At 43.1% G+C, this 18,684-nt stretch overlaps 1 protein-coding gene across 1 annotated transcript; it reads right to left on the bottom strand.

The window, feature by feature from the left end:
* Window positions 1-10,357: 10,357 nt before the first annotated feature.
* Window positions 10,358-12,929, bottom strand: Tex13b (testis expressed 13B). Its single transcript, XM_059250584.1, has 3 exons — window positions 12,795-12,929; window positions 12,135-12,619; window positions 10,358-12,033 (listed from the first exon to the last, which is right to left on the bottom strand). Exons 2-3 carry the CDS (start codon window positions 12,585-12,587, stop codon window positions 11,305-11,307), a joined length of 1,182 nt encoding a protein of 393 aa, XP_059106567.1. The 5' UTR covers window positions 12,588-12,619; window positions 12,795-12,929; the 3' UTR covers window positions 10,358-11,304.
* Between the last annotated feature and the right edge of the window lie 5,755 nt (window positions 12,930-18,684).

Genomic DNA, 18,684 nt, shown 5'->3' on the forward strand with positions numbered 1-18,684 from the left:
AGCTAACTTGAGAGAAACAACTAGGAAGCTGTCTTTAGCTCTGTTTTAGAATCTTCTTTCTCAGGTTTTAGGTGGAAACTCTTGCCAACCCATTGGGCGCCATTTGTAGCTGAAATTTTCCTGTGTCCTTGCCTGCTGACAGTTGGGACAAATCTCACCCACTTGCATCCCCCAAGTAAACACACAGAGACTTAGTTTACTTATAAACTGTATGGCCATGGCAGGCTTCTTGTTATCTGTTCTATAAATCTATACCTTGCTACGTGGCTCATGGCTTACAGGTATCTTACATCATGCTTCTCCCTGTGGCGGCTGGCAGCATCCCCCTTCCTCAGCCCTCCTGTTCCCAGAATTCTCCTCTCTCTTTGTCCTGCCTATACTTCCTGTCTGGCTACTGGCTAATCAGTGTTTTATTATCAGTCAATCATCCACAGCACTCCTTTTTTGGTTTTTCACGACAGGGTTTCTCTGTGTAGCTCTAGCTGTCCTGGAACTCACTCTGTAGACCAGGCTGGTCTCAAATTCAGAGATCCACCTGCTTCTACCTCCTAAGTGATAGGATTAAAGGCATGTGCCACTACCGCCTGGCATAACCTTTTTTTAATATCTACCAACTGATATTTATTGCCTCCAATATTCTTGTGGGCCACCAGGAACTGAGACACACTTGTTTCCAGCATCTACCCAAGTCTAAATATTTTTAACATTAATAGTATATCAATAAATTCACAATTCAGCATGGACCCTGTGGTAGTTTGAATGTAATTAGCACCTATAATCTCAGAGGGAGTGGCACTATTAGGTATGGCTTTGTTGAAGTAGGTATGGTATTGTTGGAATAAGTGTGTCCCTGGGCTTTGAGGTCTCATATATAATCAAATCATACCCAGTGTTTCAGTTTACTTCCTATTGCCAGCAGATCAAGATGTAGCACTCTTAGCTCCTTCTCCAGTGCCGTGTCTACCTGCATGTTGTCATGTCCTGCCCATCCTCATTTGCATACATTGGTTAACATAGCCAGGCAATCATACCTTCCAAACTTATCTTTGCTTCTGCCCATTCCCATTGGAGTGCCATTTATGTTGTGTGGCACTACTCCTGAGGAGTCATGAACAAATGTCCATTTACTCCAAATAGGGAGTATAGCTAGAGTTTTCCTGCCTGGCCCACAGTCAGGAAAAACTCTCTCACCTGCCAGCCCCACAGCCGCTCAAACCCGACCAAGTAAACACAGAGACTTATATTGGTTACAAACTGTATGGCCATGGCAGGCTTCTTGCTAACTGTTCTTACAGCTTAAATTAATCCATTTCCATTAATCTATACCTTGCCATATGGCTCGTGGCTTACCGGCATCTTCACATGCTGTTTGTCATTGTGGCAGCTGGCAGTGTCTCTCTGACTCAGCCTTCCACTTCCCAGCTTTATTCTCCTCCTTGTCCCGCCTACGCTTCCTGCCTAGCCAATGGCCAATCAGCGTTTTATTTATTGACTAATTAGCAACACATTTGCCATACAGAACATCCCACAGCACTTCCCCCTTTTTTTTTTTCAAAAAGGAAGGTTTTAACCTTAACAAAGTAAAATTACATATAATTTGGGAATTTGGGCGTAGCTTCTCTTAGTACTTCCTGCTGGAAGGGGGCGCTGTATCTTATGGGGACACAAAGAAAATTTTAGGATCATGGAGTAGTCCATGAGGCTATATCGTCTGAGCCAGTTGCCTTCAAACCATTCTGGATGTTGGATCGTCTGGGCCATGGTATCATCGGAGACCTTTCAGGGGGTCTTGGCTGGTCAAACCTGATGTATCTTAATCTTGAACAAATCCATAGCCTCTGGCTTTCTGTGGGAACAAAAGCAGAGACTCCTTTCCAAGGCAACACATTCTTACATCCAAATTTTGAAGTCAAGGTATCTTTAAAATATGCATATTGGTTTAACTCAGCTTCCTTTACAATCAAATATCTCTCTGCAGTTAAGAATCCCAAAGACAACACAATCCAGATTCTCTGTGTAATATTCATCTTTACGTGGCTTATTTTTTATATTAATTTTACTGTCTCTTTAAAGACTTTATTTTTAAAAACTATGTATTTGTTTATATAACTGTATATATCACCTTTTTTGTCTCTTTTAAGCCTACGTATATTTTACACACATTGTAAACTATTACATCTGAATCTGTCTTACTGTGAATCTATTGCTTTAAACTGCAGCAGCTGTGGCTGCTGGCTCCACCCACCTCAGCTTCCCAACATGGCAGTGGTACATTTACCACCAGCTCTGGGAGCTATCGTGGGTCTATGCTTTTATCCAAGCAGTGTGTAGTCCAGAGACCTCTTTGTTTTGTACTAGCAAAGGCTAAATCTACCACGCAGCTTAATGTGCAGAGGACTCATTCCCGCCATACAGCAGGTTGAGCACGCACGCTAGGAACCCACAAGTAGCTCAAACCGGCAGCTGCCACTCATTTGAGAGAGACAATTAGGAAGCTGTTTTTAGCTCCGTTTTAGAATCTTTTCTCAGGTTTTAGGTGGAAACTCTTGCCACCACGTTGGACGCCATTTGTAGCTAGAGTTTTCCTGCCTGGCCCACAGTCAGGAAAAATCTCTCTCACCTGCCAGTCCCACAGCCACTCAGACCCGACCAAGTAAACACAGAGACTTTTATGGCCGTGGCAGGCTTCTTGCTAACTGTTCTTACAGCTTAAATTAATCCATTTCCATTAATCTATACCTTGCCACATGGCTTGTGGCTTACCGGCATCTTCACATGCTGTTTGTCATTGTGGCAGCTGGCAGTGTCTCTCTGACTCAGCCTTCCACATCCCAGCTTTATTCTCCTCCTTGTCCCGCCTACGCTTCCTGCCTAGCCAATGGCCAATCAGTGTTTTATTTATTGACTAATTAGCAACACATTTGCCATACAGAACATCCCACAGCAAGGGAGCCTACAACAGACCAAAGCAAGAATACTCCTAACGTCCAACTTGGTGCACTCATGAGTATAATGGAGGTTACTTACAGGAGTATAGGTGAGTTATAGGCCTACAGTTACTTACAGAAACTGAAATGAGTAAAGACATTTACATCACCAAAAGCCCACCCCAACATAGGTGATGGCACATGAAAGCTGGAACCAACTTGCAGGAAACTCAATAAATTAGAGAGTGTCTTTTTCAGGTATCTAAGCTAGCTTATACTCTTTTAGACAGCTTAGCTGGTCTCTTCCTCTTCCAGGAAGCTGCTGGGAAGGAAGTATCTGTTGCACAAATTCTAAATGGTCTTATTATAAAAACCCAGAGCCAGATATTGGGGTAAACGCTGAAAGATCAGAGGAAACAAGCCACAGCTACTTCTCACCTTGCCAACTCCTCAGCTGATCCTTTCTCCACGAATCCTCAGACTGAATGCCTCTGAGTTCTTAGCTGAAAGGGCTCTAGTTCCTGTCTTCTCTCACCTTACATGCCTTTCTCTGCCCAGCCATCACTTTCTATCTCAACCTTCCTAGTGCTGGGATTAGTGGCATGTGTGCTTCCTAAATATTAGGGTTAAAGTTATATGCCATCACTACCTGACTCCTATGTTTAAATTTGTGGTTGGCTCTATTCTCTGATCTTCAGGCAAGTTTTATTAGAGTACACCAAAATATCACTACAGGAATCCTAATACATCTGGTCAGTTTCAAGGACTTCCTGAAGCTTTTGAGTTGTTTGCTTCCTGAGTCTTTATTTTTCTTTGGTTTTTCAATACAAGGTTTCTCTGTGTAACAACCCTAGCTGTCCTGGAACTAGCTCTGTAGACCAGGCTGGCCTCAAACTCAGAAATCTGCCTTCCTCTGCCTCCTGAGTGCTGGGATTAAAGGCATGTGCCACCACCACCAGGCGCTTCCTGAGTCTTAATGAGCCTCCTTTTAGAACATCTGAGTCTTAAGAGCTTTCCTATAGGGTGTAATGTTTTACCTGAAAATAAATTACTACACAAGAACCTAACCCAAACTCTTAGTGTCACGGGACATAAGAATATGATATAGGAGTCCAGCTGTATATAACAAGCTATACCTTGATCAACAAAGGAGTCCTTCAAGAGGAAGGCCATTTATCAGGGAATATTTGGTATTATTCAGCTTTTAATATATATAAGCTGTCTTCTGCTATGAAATTCTTATGTGCTCATATACTACTAGGCCATATAGCAAACAGAATAAGCTTCCCAGACCTACTGCTGATCTACTAGGTAATACCCTTAAAGAGCCTAGGAGACAGGCGGACTATAGATGCATAGCTTTGTTTCTTGTGCAAATGAAGCACAGACCATCGCATTCCTTCAGGCCAAATGGCATTTCATAGCATTTGACTCCGAACAAAGGGTTTTTGCATATCCAGGTTCGAGTGAATGCTGGGGCAGAATTCCTGGTCCAAGCAGAGTTGTGTGGCCAGAGAGAAAAGAACAAGGCAGATCTTTTGTAGAGTGTGGCTCAGACTGAGGTGTAAGGAGCAAGGGAGGAAAGAAGGAGGATGTAGGAACAGAGGACAAAGATGAGATCGAAGGCATAAGTGCTTAGTTACTATTAGACTATAAAAGAACAGAAAAAGAAGGGACAAAGAAGAACTGAATGTGAGCACGGAACTGAAGCTGCATAGATAGAATTTTGTTATAGAGTAATAAAATAAACAGATGAAAGAGCATGGTGTATATAGATTCCTTTCCCTCAGATAACCCCACGCTGAATGTAGCATCTTCCCCAGGACTCAGGGAAGGATTTTCTCAGGGCAAGCCCCTGGGAATATTCTGATAACTACCTTTGTCAGAGAGTTTAGATGCTTGTCAGAAATTTTACCCAATGTCTGCTCTCAAGCACACTGGCCAAGTGACAGTGTAGTATTCAACTTAACTGTTTTTTAAGCACTATCATTAACAGACTGCTAATACTGTCAAGAATATGTTATGTAGCCAGGTGTGGTGGTGCACACCTTTAATCCAAGTACTCTGAGAAGGCAGAGGCAGGTAGATCTCTGAGTCTGAGGCCAGAATGATCTACAGTGAGTTCCATAATAGGACTACATGGAGAAAACATGTCTCAAAAAATGTTATAGTGTTGGGAACATGCTCTAATTGATGAAGTGCGTGTCAAACAATGATGAAGACACGAGTTTAGATTTGCTAGCACTCATGTAAAGATCCAGGTGTGGTAGCATGTACCTGTAATCCTAGTGCTGGGGAATCAGAAACAGGATCTTTGGAGCTCTCTGGCCAGCTAGTCTTGCTGAATAGGTGAACTCCCGGGCAGTGAAAGAACCTGCCTTAAAAGTAAGGTGCATGGGGCTGGAGAGATGGCTCAGCAGATATGAGCACTGGCTGCTCTTCTGGAGGACTGTAGCTGTAGTTTTCTCAAGTCCCATTTGGGACCGCAGCTGCTCAGACCCAAGTAAATACACAGAGACTTACATTACTTATAAACTGTATGGCCATGGCAGGCTTCTTGTTATCTGTTCTTATATCTTAAATTAACCCATAATTCTTATTTATGTTTAGCTATGTGGCTTGGTACCTTTTTTCAATTTTTCCTTCACATCTTGCTTCTCATGGTGGCGTCTGGCAGTGTCTCCTGACTCAGCCTTCCACTTCCCAGAATTCTCCTCTCTGCTTGTCCCACCTATACTGTTCTTCCTGCCTGGCTACTGGCCAATCAGCATTTTATTTATCAACCAAATCAGAGCAACACATTCACAGCATACAGAAAGACATCCCCAGCAGAGGACCCAGGTTTAATTCCAAGCACCCTCATGGAGGCTCACAACCTTTTGTAAGTTCAGACCAGAAGATCTGTTGCCACCTTCTGGTCATTTCAGGCACTGCACACATGTGCACAGACATACATATGCAGACAAACACCCATACACACAAAATCAAAATCTTTAAGCAATAAGGTCTAGAGCAATAGAGGAAGATAGTTGATACTGATCTCTAGTCTCCACATGCATGGATACTTATGTGCATGTATGCCTCCTACATAGGATCATGTGCACATGCATATGCACACACATACCACATACATATACATACACCACATACAAAAGTGTTTTTCAAATGTTATCTAGTAAAAGTTGTTTGGAAAAGTCACTTAATCTCCCAGTACAGTAGTGATTACAGTACTTCTCATTGAGTTAATCCATGCTCACTTTGGTCCCTGGCACATAGTATAACCTTGGAGTCAGACCTGGTTAAACCTGCCTACATGACCTTAATTATTTTTTTTTTTACTTTTATTGCTTCTTTGTGAATTTCACATCATGCCTTCTGATCCTGCTTATTTCTCTTCACTTCTGCCCTCTGCCCTTGCAACATTTCCCCCTAATCAAAACCAAATTTAAAAGAAAATTCAGAAACCAAAAAAAAAAAAAGCAAAACAAAAAGGAGAATCTCATCATGGAAGCTGTAGTGTGGCCCATTGAGTCACCAAATTTACCTTTTAGTCTATTCCTCTTTACTTGTAAGTGTTCATTGCTGTGAGTGATTGGTCTGGCTCGAGGCCTCTGGCTTCTGCTATGCCACCAGTAATGGACTCTCACTGGGGCTCCTCTTGGAAATCCTGTTTTTGTCCTTTATCAGGGAGATCCTGCTGTTTTGGATCTGTAGGTTCGTCCCCTTCACATGCTTCAACGGTTCATAGATTCAGTGGATGTTGTTCCTGGTTCTGGGCCTGGGTGGTAGCTGAGTTAGTCAGCCTGCCAGCTTTCCTTCCAGCATTACCTGGGCAAGCTCTCCAGCACTGCCTCAGCTAGGTCACCCAAAGCACCCCACAAGAAGGTGTGGGACCAGTTTTCCTGCTCTCCTTAGATCTGGGTCCCCCATACTCAATATCACCAGGGCTAGCTCTACTGTTTTGCCCAGGCAAGGTATAGGGCCCTCTCTCCTGATGGCTGTAGGGGGAATGGGGGGGTGGGGTAGGTGGAGCAGGGTCAGCTCTCCTGCTCTCATGCCCTCAGGGCCAGGGTGGGTTTCTTTGGCGGGCCCTTTTACTCTACAGCCACCGGGCCACAGACTCAGACATGGCCCTAGGCAATAGCCTGTGCCCAGACATCTCAGTGGCTCTAGGTGGCAACACCAGCCACCCAGATCAGCATGACCCTGTGGGAGGCACGTTGACCAAATTATTTTAACCTTTTTTTCTCTTTATTTGTCTTTAATTTCCTTATATGCAAGATGAAGTAAATTATAGCTAAAGTTTTCCTGTGTCCCGGCCTGCTGGCAGTAGGAACAAATCTCTTCCACTTGTGTCCCCCAAGTAAACACACAGAGACTTGTTTTACTTATAAACTGTATGGCTGTGGCAGGTTTCTTGCTCTCTGTTTTTATATCTTAAATTAACCCATTTCTATAAATCTATACCTTGCCACATGGCTCACGGCTTACCAGTATCTTACATCATTCTTCTCCCTGTGGCAGCTGGCAGCGTCTCCTGACTCAGCCTTCTTCCACCCAGCATTTTCCTCTCTCCTTGTCCTGCCTACACTATCCTTCCTGCCTGGCTACTGGCTAATCAGCGTTTTATTTATCAATCAATCATAGCAACATATATTCACAGCATACAGGACATCCCACAGCAGTAATTTTTTTGGTTTTGTTTTGTTTGTTTGTTTTTTTGAGATAGGGTTTCTCTGTGTAGTTTTGGTGTCTGTCCTGGATCTTGCTCTATAGACCAGGCTGGCCTCGAACTCAAGAGATCCACCTGGCTCTGCCTCCCAAGTGCTGGGATTAAAGGCATGTGCCACTGCCACCCAACAGATGAAGTCAATTTTAAGAGGGTGTAAAAAAAAAAGCTTCAAACAAGCTTTTAAAATTATTATTGCTTTTTCATCTCTTTTAGGTCCTTCCAGTTGCACAATTTGTTAGTGTTCCAGCTACACCTTTTCTGTCAAGCACTGTGTAGTCCATACTGTGAAATCAAAGACCTGAAGTAAGTTGGTTTGCTTTAAACTCCTAAGGCATTAAAGATAAGACTGGGTTACCAGACATTACAATTCCAGCAGATTGGACCTTAAAACAAAATATAGCCAGGACTCAGCTTATCTATGCACAGTGGAAGAGAACTACAAGCACCGAATAGGTAGAAATGGTTCGTTCTAAGAACTCCATTCATCCCTCCTGCCTTTTCTCCTTTAGATGTGGTGTTTCTGCTACAATGAGAGTGTGGTAGGTTGGAGTACTTGTAAATTTTGTATTAGATACCTTTCTTGAGTCTCAGAAGAGCAATCTATTTTCCTACCAGACTCGTATTGTCTGTTTCCTTTTAGTTTGTTCTTACGCTAGTCCATGCAGCTTGATGATCCTTTTCTCTCCATCCATGTCCTACTCTGTGCTTCATTTATTCCTAATGGCCTCTCACTGCCCTGGACTTCTGTCCTCACTCATCTGCAGGTGCATTGCCCCCCTCCCTCCCCCTCTCTCCTACTCCCTCCCTTTCCCTCCATCTCCCTTCCGGAATCCCCCACCCCTTTGCCACAGATACCAGTGTCTGCTGTCCTTTTTTTCCCTCCCATCCCTGAGGAAGAAACAGCCTTTCCAAACTCCAGTGGGTAAATTAATTTTCTTTATTTTTGTGAACATCTTATTACTTTCAAAACATAGGTACATAAAGAAAGAAAAACCTTTTACTCAAACTTCCCTGTCCTCTTATATCCCATACCACACTGCCTTCTGTTCCCTGCTGATACCTTGTTTGCTGAATGTCTTTCCACACCATTTCAATTAATACTGAAATGTAAGTTTTCTGGATACAAAATGAAAAGTTCATAACATATTTCTATATAGCACACGTATACATATCTAAGAACCTTAAGTTTTTTATTTTACACAAAACAAAATGATCCCTTTCCTAGTACTGTTTTTCTTTTAATACCATTGGCTACACCTCCCATACAGCTATCCAGTACACAAGATCATTTTTTCTCTTCTTGGATTTAAAGCTTTCTCTGTTACTGCCTTAATGACCCAAGTTTCTACTAATGTGTCTTTCTTTAGAACATCTCAATCTTAAGGAGCTTTCCTGCAGGATGGATTGTTTTACTTCAGGAAATCTCTGCAAAAGTACTGCCCTTATTAGAGTTGAAATGTTTGTCAGATATCTCACCCAAATATCTTTTCCCAAGCATGTACTTAGTGACAAAATAGCCCTCTCTTAACCTTGTATCTCACTTGACTTCTTCCTTTCATAGCCTAGAGTCCTTGGACAGAACTGGCTCTCAAACTGGGGGTTTCGGCCCCTTTAGGGGTAGGGGTCAAACAACCCTTTCCCAGGGGTAACCTAAGACTATTGGAAAACACAGATATTTACATTACGATTCATAAGATTAGCAAAATTACAGTTAGGAAGTAGCAATGAAAGTAATTTTATGGTTGGGGGTCACCACAACATGAGGAACTGTATTAAAGGGTTGCAGCATTAGGAAGGTTGAGAATCATGGTGTAGAAGTTCCCCTCACTCCTCAATCCTGGCACTTTAGTTTCACACTACCCTGAGTTTTCTTGATGATCCAAAGTAAACACCAGACGCAGTGGACATTTTTCAGTCAGCTTCAGCCTCTGTATCCTTGTCTTTTGATTCTTTACCTGTTCCCAGGCTAAGCATTTCATTGCCTGACAGGTTGCCAACTCAGATTGGTTTTTTTTGCCCTCCAGTTGACATGCAGCACTATGTAGAGGCAGTTTTGGTTGTCAAAACCGAAGGGGGTAGGGAGTGGGTCACAGAGACATACTGTGGATAGAGGCTAGGAATCTGCTGAACTCCTTACAATGCACAGGAACTCTTACCCCACAGCAAAGAACTGTTCAAATCCAGATGTCAAGTGCAATGAGATTAGGAAACTCTGCAGTAGAGGGAGCTGAACAAGCCCAAAGGATGTTCAAAAAATTGCAGACTGGAGTTCTGGCCTCCAATCCTGAAGATAACTGTACCGTCATCAACAACAGACAACCACACCACAAAAGGTTCTTGTTCTCCAGGTTCATAGTCTCTAGGAGATGGTCAGTATTCTTCCAGTTGTGTCTCAGTCTGGTCCAGGTACAGTACTTCTTCTACCTGAGGACTAGAACACATATACAGTTCCTCTCAACACATTTTACAGCCACAGAGGGGAAGAAGCAGACTGATCTCCCTCCTACTCCTTACTCTCCCCACTTCTACCTTCCTCTACTCCTGGGATAAAGTTCTGTTGTACTTTACATTTCTAAATACACTGAGAGCTTTTTAAATCCACATTCTCCTTCATTTAGCGCGCTGCTGAGTGGGAAGGAAGAATCCCCACCAGTTAGCACTGTGCTTTGGCCGATATAGACCGTCAAACCCTCTGTGTACTATCAGTTGCTGACTCACCTTGGAGCAGTGGCATGACTTTCCTGTTCAGAGCTGTCCATGGTTCTGCCCACTGAGGACTAGGGAAGAGTTCTGGTAAAAGGCTGTACAATCACAAAGTCCTTGCTTGCATCTGGTGCTGGCATCCTCCATAGTCTTTCAGAATTCTCATAGGGGTGGCAAATCTCTGCCAAGTTAATTTGAGTCAAGCATAAACCCGAGGTTAACCCATCTCCAGCTTCATTTGATGGCTTTATTTCTTGTGTTATTTCTCTCTCAGAACGTGAGCCTCCTATCCAGTTCATTCCTGGGAACAACTAGCTGAGGCTTGACCCATTTCTGGCAATAGAATTCCCTCAGAACATAGGCATCCCACCCAGTTCATTCCTGGAGACTTGGGATAAAGGAATCCTCACTGCACGCTCTCTGCTTCTTCAATTCCCCTCCAATTCCATTATGTTCTTTAATGGTGCACTGTTTTGAAACTACATTTCTGAGCCAGGCATGGTAATACACACCTGTAATCTCAACACTTAGGAAGTGGAGTCAGTCATCCTTGGCTACATAGTAAGTTTGAGACCACTCTGGGCTAGATGAGACCTTGTTTTTTTTTTGTTGTTGTTGTTGTTGTTTTGGTTTTTTGGTTTTGTTTTTGTTTTTTTATAGAAACAAAAATCAAGATATAAAAGAAAAATGGTTTGATATGAGAATGTTCTAGTACACACACATACACATAAACACACACAAACACAAAGCTAAAGCAGTTCTGGCGTATTGAATGCTAATTATCTGGAGCACAAAAGAAATCAAAACTTTTCCCTCCCACACCATCTGTACCCATCCCGTTTTCCCCTCCCCATTCCCATGAAACCCCTCCCATTCTCCTTTTCCCATCTCTGAAAATTGATTTCCCTATGGGAAATTCTGCTCTGTGTCACATTTCTGAACTCACTGAGGGCTTTCCAGCCAGGTTAGCTTCCCACAGCGGAAGCAGTTTTCCTTCTCTGAAAGATTCACAGTTTTACACCAAGGGCAGTCCCAATCCCCAGGCCTGTGAAGTGCCATATTTCTCTGCAGCTGGCTATCTTGGCTATCTTTCGGGAGTTCTTGGAGGTATACTGTCGGGCCCTCAGTGTCAGACATATTCATGTCAGTGGCCATGAAATAGGGAGGCATCTGAGGTTCGGTGACAATGCTTAGTGGTGGGGATGGGGTGGGTGTGACTGGGAAGGGGCTTTCATATGAGTATGTGAATGAGTCAGGGAGTTGGATAGTAACAGGTTGTGGGGAGCTTGTGGACCTGCTAAGATCTAAGGGCTCAGAGTCAGAATATGTCGGTATTTCCACAGATTTGTCTTCCCCTTCCCTGTCCTCTCCCTCCTCTCCCTCTTCCCCCTCCTCCCCCTCCTCCTTCAAGCCCGAGGGATAATTTTTCCACTCCACCGCTCCAAGATGCTCCAGGGTGTTTTTTTCCAGCTTTCCTGTGCCTGCCAGCTCCTCAGAGGCAGCCATGGCTGTAGCCCCTTCCATCTCCCTTTCTGGTTCACGAACTGCTTCGTCACTAGCTGTCACCTCTTCTTTCTCGTGTGCATTTTGTGTCTCTGTCTTTGCTCCTTGAGCAGTAGCAGGGGCTCTATTCATGATTGGCATCTCTGCAACTGGAAAGGCCCTCAGCTCCTGGAGAGAAGTGGGCAGAGTTGAAATGTATTCTGGGAATGGGTTATGGTCATACGGGTGGCATAGGGTGGGGATAAGACTGGATTAGGAGGTAATCTTACCGCATGTAGTAGCTTCAGTCTCAGCAGGTCCCGCTCTCTCTGCAACTCTGCCAGTTTGGTGTGGGCCAGCTGAAGCTGGAAGGCTGCCTCCTTGCGTTCAATCTCTCGCTGGTCTGTGAGCTTCTTCAGGTCTGATGCCAAGGCATGTGCCGCTGACCTGTGCAGGCTGGCAAAGTCGTGAAGCCATTGCACTCTGCGCCCCTGCAAGTGGCCTTGCCTCCAAGCGAAGCGAACACCCAAGGCCAGGCTGCCCCAGGCACAGGCTTCCCGAGCCTGGCTAGGCATCGCGCCATCCTCCAGGAGGATTCTGAGCTTTTCTTCCACCTCCTCCCAGGACAGGGCCAGGTTCTCAAAGTAGAACTGGGGGCCTTTTGTGTGCTTGGACATTTGCTCATTGATGAACATTAACACTTTGCCGTGCCGGAACCCACTAGTGGGATCGTCGGGATTCATGATTGCTGAGTGTCTTAGGGGCTTTGCTGACCCTGTAAGAACAGAACAATCTGTTGTAGGTCTTTGTTAGCACAGCCTTGCCCCTTAAGTCTCCTATAAGGTCCTTAGCTCTCCCTCCCCCTGTGGCTCGCCAGCCACATTTATCTAAAAGTGACTCCTTGGAAGGCTTTTTTTCTCCCTAGGACACACTCCCCCACCAAGACTCACCTCTCCCGTGAGTGGCCAGAGGAGGTACAAGTCCAGCACACCTGCCACAAAACCAGCCTGACCACCAAAGGGGACAGAGGCAAACAAGCCAAATAGCAGTCCTCTCTCTCACGTAGCCGGCTCCAGAGAAAAGGACTCGTGAGGACCAAGTCTTGTTTGGAAATCTCGCGAGTTTTGCTCTTGGACTGTTCCAATTTCCAGGACTGGAAGGGGGAGATGAAGTAGCGTCCCCGCTCTTGCCCAAAGAAAAAATGGAAACCAACTGCTGGTAGGATTGAAACCCATTGAAATCAGAAAGAAACAAGACTAAAACAGACCAAAAAAAAAAAAACCCCATATAAATAAATAAATAAATAATCTAAGCAAGTTTCAAAACTCTTACCCCCCAGTGTAATAGTTTGTCCCGTGTTTGAAAAGCCCGCTCTTAGGTATGGAATGTTCCAGAATTGGAAACACACAGGGGTTTCCTGACACAACTAAATCAAGAGAGTATAGTCTGGCCATAGCTCCATCTGCCATTGTCCACTATAATAATTTGTGGTCATTTCTTTCCCCCAAATGAAGCACCTCCAAACTACACCTGCCGCCAGTGCCTCTTCAAGCATCACCCCATATGGCACTTAATAATCAGGCCCCTTTCATTTCTTCCGTTCACTACTGAAGCTCTCCGAGATTACGCAGGAATCCCTCCTATCTCGTCATCAGAAGTATCTGATAATGTCTGTTAAAATGCTCAGTTAGGGGCCTGGAGAGATGACCCATCCGTTAAGAGCACAGCACCACATGGTGACTCACAACTTATAACTATAGTTCCTTGGGATCCAGTGCCGCCTTTTGGTGTGCAGATGTACATGCAGATGAAACACCCATAAGCATAAATAAATCTTACACATTGAAAAAAATGCTCAGTGACTTTCTGAGGTATAAACCTCAGAAAGCAAATCATAGGCTGAATCCTGTTTTGCCATTTTGTTTTGTTTTGTTTTTTTCGAGACAGGGTTTCCTTGTGTTTGGTGCCTGTCCTGGATCTTGCTTTGTAGACCAGGCTGGCCTCGAACTCACAGAGATCCGCCTGGCTCTGCCTCCCGAGTGCTGGGATTAAAGGTGTGCGCCACCACCGCCTAGCCCCTGTTTAGCCATTTCTTATATAACCTTCGTAACTGAATTTTAGTTTCTCTTTCTGAGCCTATGTCGAGGACCAAATGACAAAAGTACACGTACAGTTTCAGGGTGTTTTCTGTGATTCCTTTTTTAGACAGAAACTCATTATGTAGACCATACTGGCCTCAAACTTACAGAGATACATCCGTGTCTGACTCCTAAGTGCTGGCATTAAAGGTATATGCCATTAGTCTCCACTCTGATTCTGTTTTTGTGAAATGTATAAAGTAAGAATATACATATATCCTTTTTTGCATATTTCTATATAAAAAGAGAACTGAGGTGGGAGAGTATAAATGCCACATTTAACATTTGTTATTTAAGGGAGGTGGGCTCAGAGGAGCAGTTAGGGGAAAGTGGATTTCTTTTTAACTTTAAAAAATTCTCTCTGGTTTCATTTGTTATAAAGAAAACAGGTTTGTATGTATTAAAAAACCTCTAGCATTAGCCAGGCAGTGCTGGCACAGGCCTTTAATTTCAGCACTTTGGAGGCAGAGGCAGGTGGTTCTCTTGAGTTCGAGGCCAGCCTGATCTACAGAGTTCCAGGACAGCTGGATCTATGTAGAGAGTCTCTGTCTTAAAAACAACTACAAAAAACAAACAAAAATCTGGAATATTATATGACATTTTAGTAGTAATTTTCTTTGGAATATTATTTTCAATAGGAATATCGAATTTTTTGTTTGTAAGGTTTTGTTTTTGTTTCTGTGACAAGGTCTCACCTGGTTGGCCTAAAATTTCTATGTAGACCAGGCTGACCTCGAATTCACAGATCACCCTGCCTTTGCCTCTGCCTCTGAAGTGCTAGGATTAAATGTGTGCACTACCAAGCATGGCTAGAGCATTTTCTAAAAAAGTATTTTTGTTGTTATCAAAGAATGTTTAGAGGCTGGAGACATGGGTCAGTGGATAACAGCAGTTGCCACACAGATTGAGGATAAGAGTTTTGAATCCTCAGAATCTACACAAAGCCAGGTATGATGGGTACTATCTCTAATCCCAGCACTCTGGAGGGTAGAAGTCAGGCAGCATCAAGTTGCTCAGAAGTCAGCTAGCCTGGCTTTGTGGACAGCAAAACAAAATATGTAGTCAGTGATGGTGGTCCACGCCTTAGATTCCAGCACATTGGAGGCAGAGGTGGGTGGATCTCTGTGAGCTCCAGGCCAGCCTCATCTACAGAGTGAGTTTCAGGACAACCAGGGCTACCCAGAGAAACCCTGTCTCAGACAAAAACACGCGCGCGCGCACACACACACACACACACAAAACAAACAAACAAACAAACAAACAAACAAAAAACAAGAGATGCAGTCTCAAGGAGGAATACCTAAGGTTCCACTCTAACCTACAGACAGACACAGCCATGGCAAACACATGCCCACAGTCACACAAGTTTTTTTTTAAGTTTATGATAAGATGTGCTGAATAGAAAAAAAAAGATAATTTTCCTGATACCATCAGATAATTGTAAATATTCTTTTAATGATTATTATCAACATATATTCATTATGTGAAATGGTGGGTTTTATTATGACATTTTTATAAGTGTATGTTGTCTACTTTGCTCATAACCATGCCCCATTATCCTCTCTTGTCCCTCTTATCTTACTGGTCCCCTTCTCAAATAGTCCTCTTCTTACTTTGTCATATATATGATACACACACACACACACACACACACACACACACACACACACATATACATACATACACACACATATGGGGGGGAGTGAGAGAGATTGATTCACATAAGAAAAAAGCTTTCATTTGTCTTTCTGATTGCGGCTCATTTTCTTAATATCATGACCATTTTCATCTATTTTCTTACAACTGACAAGATTTTTTTTCCTTTTTTAATTATTTTGTGTGTGAGGTATATATATATATATATATATATATATATATATATATATATATATATATATATATATGCTTGCCTGTGTAGTTGCATTTGGAATCCAGAGGTTAGTGTTGTGATACTTTTTGCAATCACATTTCTACCTTATTTTTTTATTACATTTATTTATTCATACACATGTGTTACAGTGCATATGTGGAAGTCGGAGGACAACTTGCAGAATCCTGGGTATCAAACCCAGGTCATCATGCTTAGCAGCAGAGATACTTACCCACAGGTTTGTTTTCCCATGCCTACTTTTTTTCACATGTTTTTTTTGCATAGCATATTTTAATGTAAACTATTAATTTATGTATAGAGTTCAGTAAATACAGTGTCCTCTTTCAGAGAAATATTTTTCTTTAAATTTTTTTCTGTATTTTAAAAATAAATTTATTTAATTTACATCCTGACCAGTTTCCCCTCTCTCCTCTTTCAGTCCCCCACTCCACCCCCAGTTTGTTCCCAACCCCAAATCTACTCCTCCACCATTTCTGTTTAGTAAAGGGCAGGTCTCCCATGTATATCAACAAAACATGGCATATCAATTTGCAGTAAGACTAAGCACCTCCCTGTAGCACGAGTCTTAGAAGGTCTTATTAATAAAAACAAACCTGGAGCCAGGTACTGGGATCCACGCTGGAAGATCAGAGAAGCAGAACAAGCCACAGCCACCTCACCTCACCAGTTCCTCAGCTGATCTTGTTTCCTCAGTCTGGAAGCCTCTGAGATTTTGTTTTGTTTTCTTTTGTTTTTCAAGATATGGTTTCTCAGTTCTCAGTGTAGCCTTGGCTGTCCTGTAACTCCCCCTGTAGACCAGACAGGTATCAAACTCACAGAGATATGCCTGGCTCTGCCTCCCTAGTGCTGGGAATAAAGGTGTGTGTGCCACCATTTTCTGGCCTCTTTGTCTATCTAGTGGCTGTTTTGTTCTCTGACCCCAAATAAGTTTATTAGGGTGTACAATATTTTGGGGAACATAATATCACCACATTTCCCCTTTTTTTGTCTAAAATTTTAAAAAGCTTATAACTAATACAAGAAGAACTATATCCAAAAGTATATACAATATATGTAGTCAAGAATTACATTAATGATGTCTCTTCTACTAACATTTGACAGATTCAGACAAAAAACTCCATTATATATGTTAACAATGTCCAGTCCAGTGACATTTGATGAACTCAGACAAAAAATTTCATTACTTATCCTATTTAAATTGAGTAGTTCCTTTTAAAACGTAGATTCAATAATTGATCTTTTTATCTTATCACCTCCCCATGTATTAAGGCTGGGTAAGTCGACCCAGTATGAGGAGTAGGGTCCCAAAAGCCAGTAATACAGAGACAGCCCCTGCTCCCACTGTTAGGAGTCCCACAAGAGGACCAAGCTACACAACTGTAATATATATGCAGAATGCCTAGGTCAGTCCCATGCAGGCTCGTGGTTGACAGTTCAGTCTCTGTGAGCCCTTCTGAGCCCAGGTTAGTTGGTTCTGTAAGTTTTCTTATGGTGTCTTTGACCCCTCTGGTTCCTACAATCCTTTCTCCTCTTCTTCTGCAGGATTCCCTGGGATGGTCTGTATGTCAAGTGTGTTGCTCTGATTGGTCAATAAATAAAACACTGATTGGCCAGTGGCTAGGCAGGAAGTATAGGCGGGACAAGGAGGAGAATAAAGCTGGGAAGTGGAAGGCTGAGTCAGAGACACTGCCAGCCGCCAGGATGACAAACAGCATGTAAAGATGCCGGTAAGCCATGAGCCACGTGGCAAGGTATAGATTAATGGAAATGGATTAATTTAAGCTGTGTGAACAGTTAGCAAGAAGCCTGCCATGGCCATACAGTTTGTAAGCAATATAAGTCTCTGTGTTTACTTGGTCGGGTCTGAGCAACTGTGGGACTGGCAGGTGAGAGAGATTTGCCCTGACTGTGGGCCAGGCAGGAAAACTCTAGCTACAATTCCCCGAGCTCTGTTTAATGTTTGGTTGTGGGTCTGCATCTATCTATTTCTATCAGTTGCTGGATGAATCCTCTTTGACGACAACTGGGCTAGGCAGGCACCAATCTGGTCACAGGAGATGGACAGTTCAGGCTAGGTATCTTCTATTTCTAGGAATATAAGCTGGGGTTTTCCTTGTAGATTCCTGGGAGATTTCCTTGTGCCATGTTTTTACCTGACCCTGAAATGCCCCTCTTTTCTAGTAGTCTCTTTCAGTATTCTCCCCCTCTGCTCCTCCAACCTGATTGCTCATGTTCCCATCCCTACCCACCCTCAGTCCACTCAAGAAATCTCTTCTATTTCCCCTTCCTAGTGAGATCCTGTCCTTGTTTTTCATAGCTGAATTACTCCATTGTTTAAATGTATCACATTTTCTTTATCCATTTCTTGGCTGAGGGGCATCCAGGTTGTTTCCAGGTTCTGGCTATTACAAATAAAGCTGGTATGAACATAGTTGAGCAAGTGTCCTTGTGGTATGCTTCAGCATCCTTTGGGTATATGCCCAAGAGTGGTATAGCTAGGTCTTGTGATAGGTTGATTCCCAATTTTCTGAGAAACAGCCACACTGACTTCTAAAGTGGCTGTACAAGTTTGCATTCCCACCAGCAATAGAGGAGTGTTCCCCTTGCTCCACATCCTCTCCAGCATGAGCTGTCACTTGTGTTTTTGATGTTAGCCATTCTGTTGTGTGTAAAATGGAATCTGAGTCATTTTGATTTGCATTTCCCTGACAGCTAAGGATGTTGAACATCTCAAGTGTTTCTTGGCTATTTGAGATTCTTCTGTTGAGAATTCTGTTTAGATCTGTAACCCATTTTTAATTGGATTATTTG

This window comes from Peromyscus eremicus, chromosome X, assembly GCF_949786415.1.
Source record: "Peromyscus eremicus chromosome X, PerEre_H2_v1, whole genome shotgun sequence".
NCBI lineage: Eukaryota > Metazoa > Chordata > Mammalia > Rodentia > Cricetidae > Peromyscus > Peromyscus eremicus.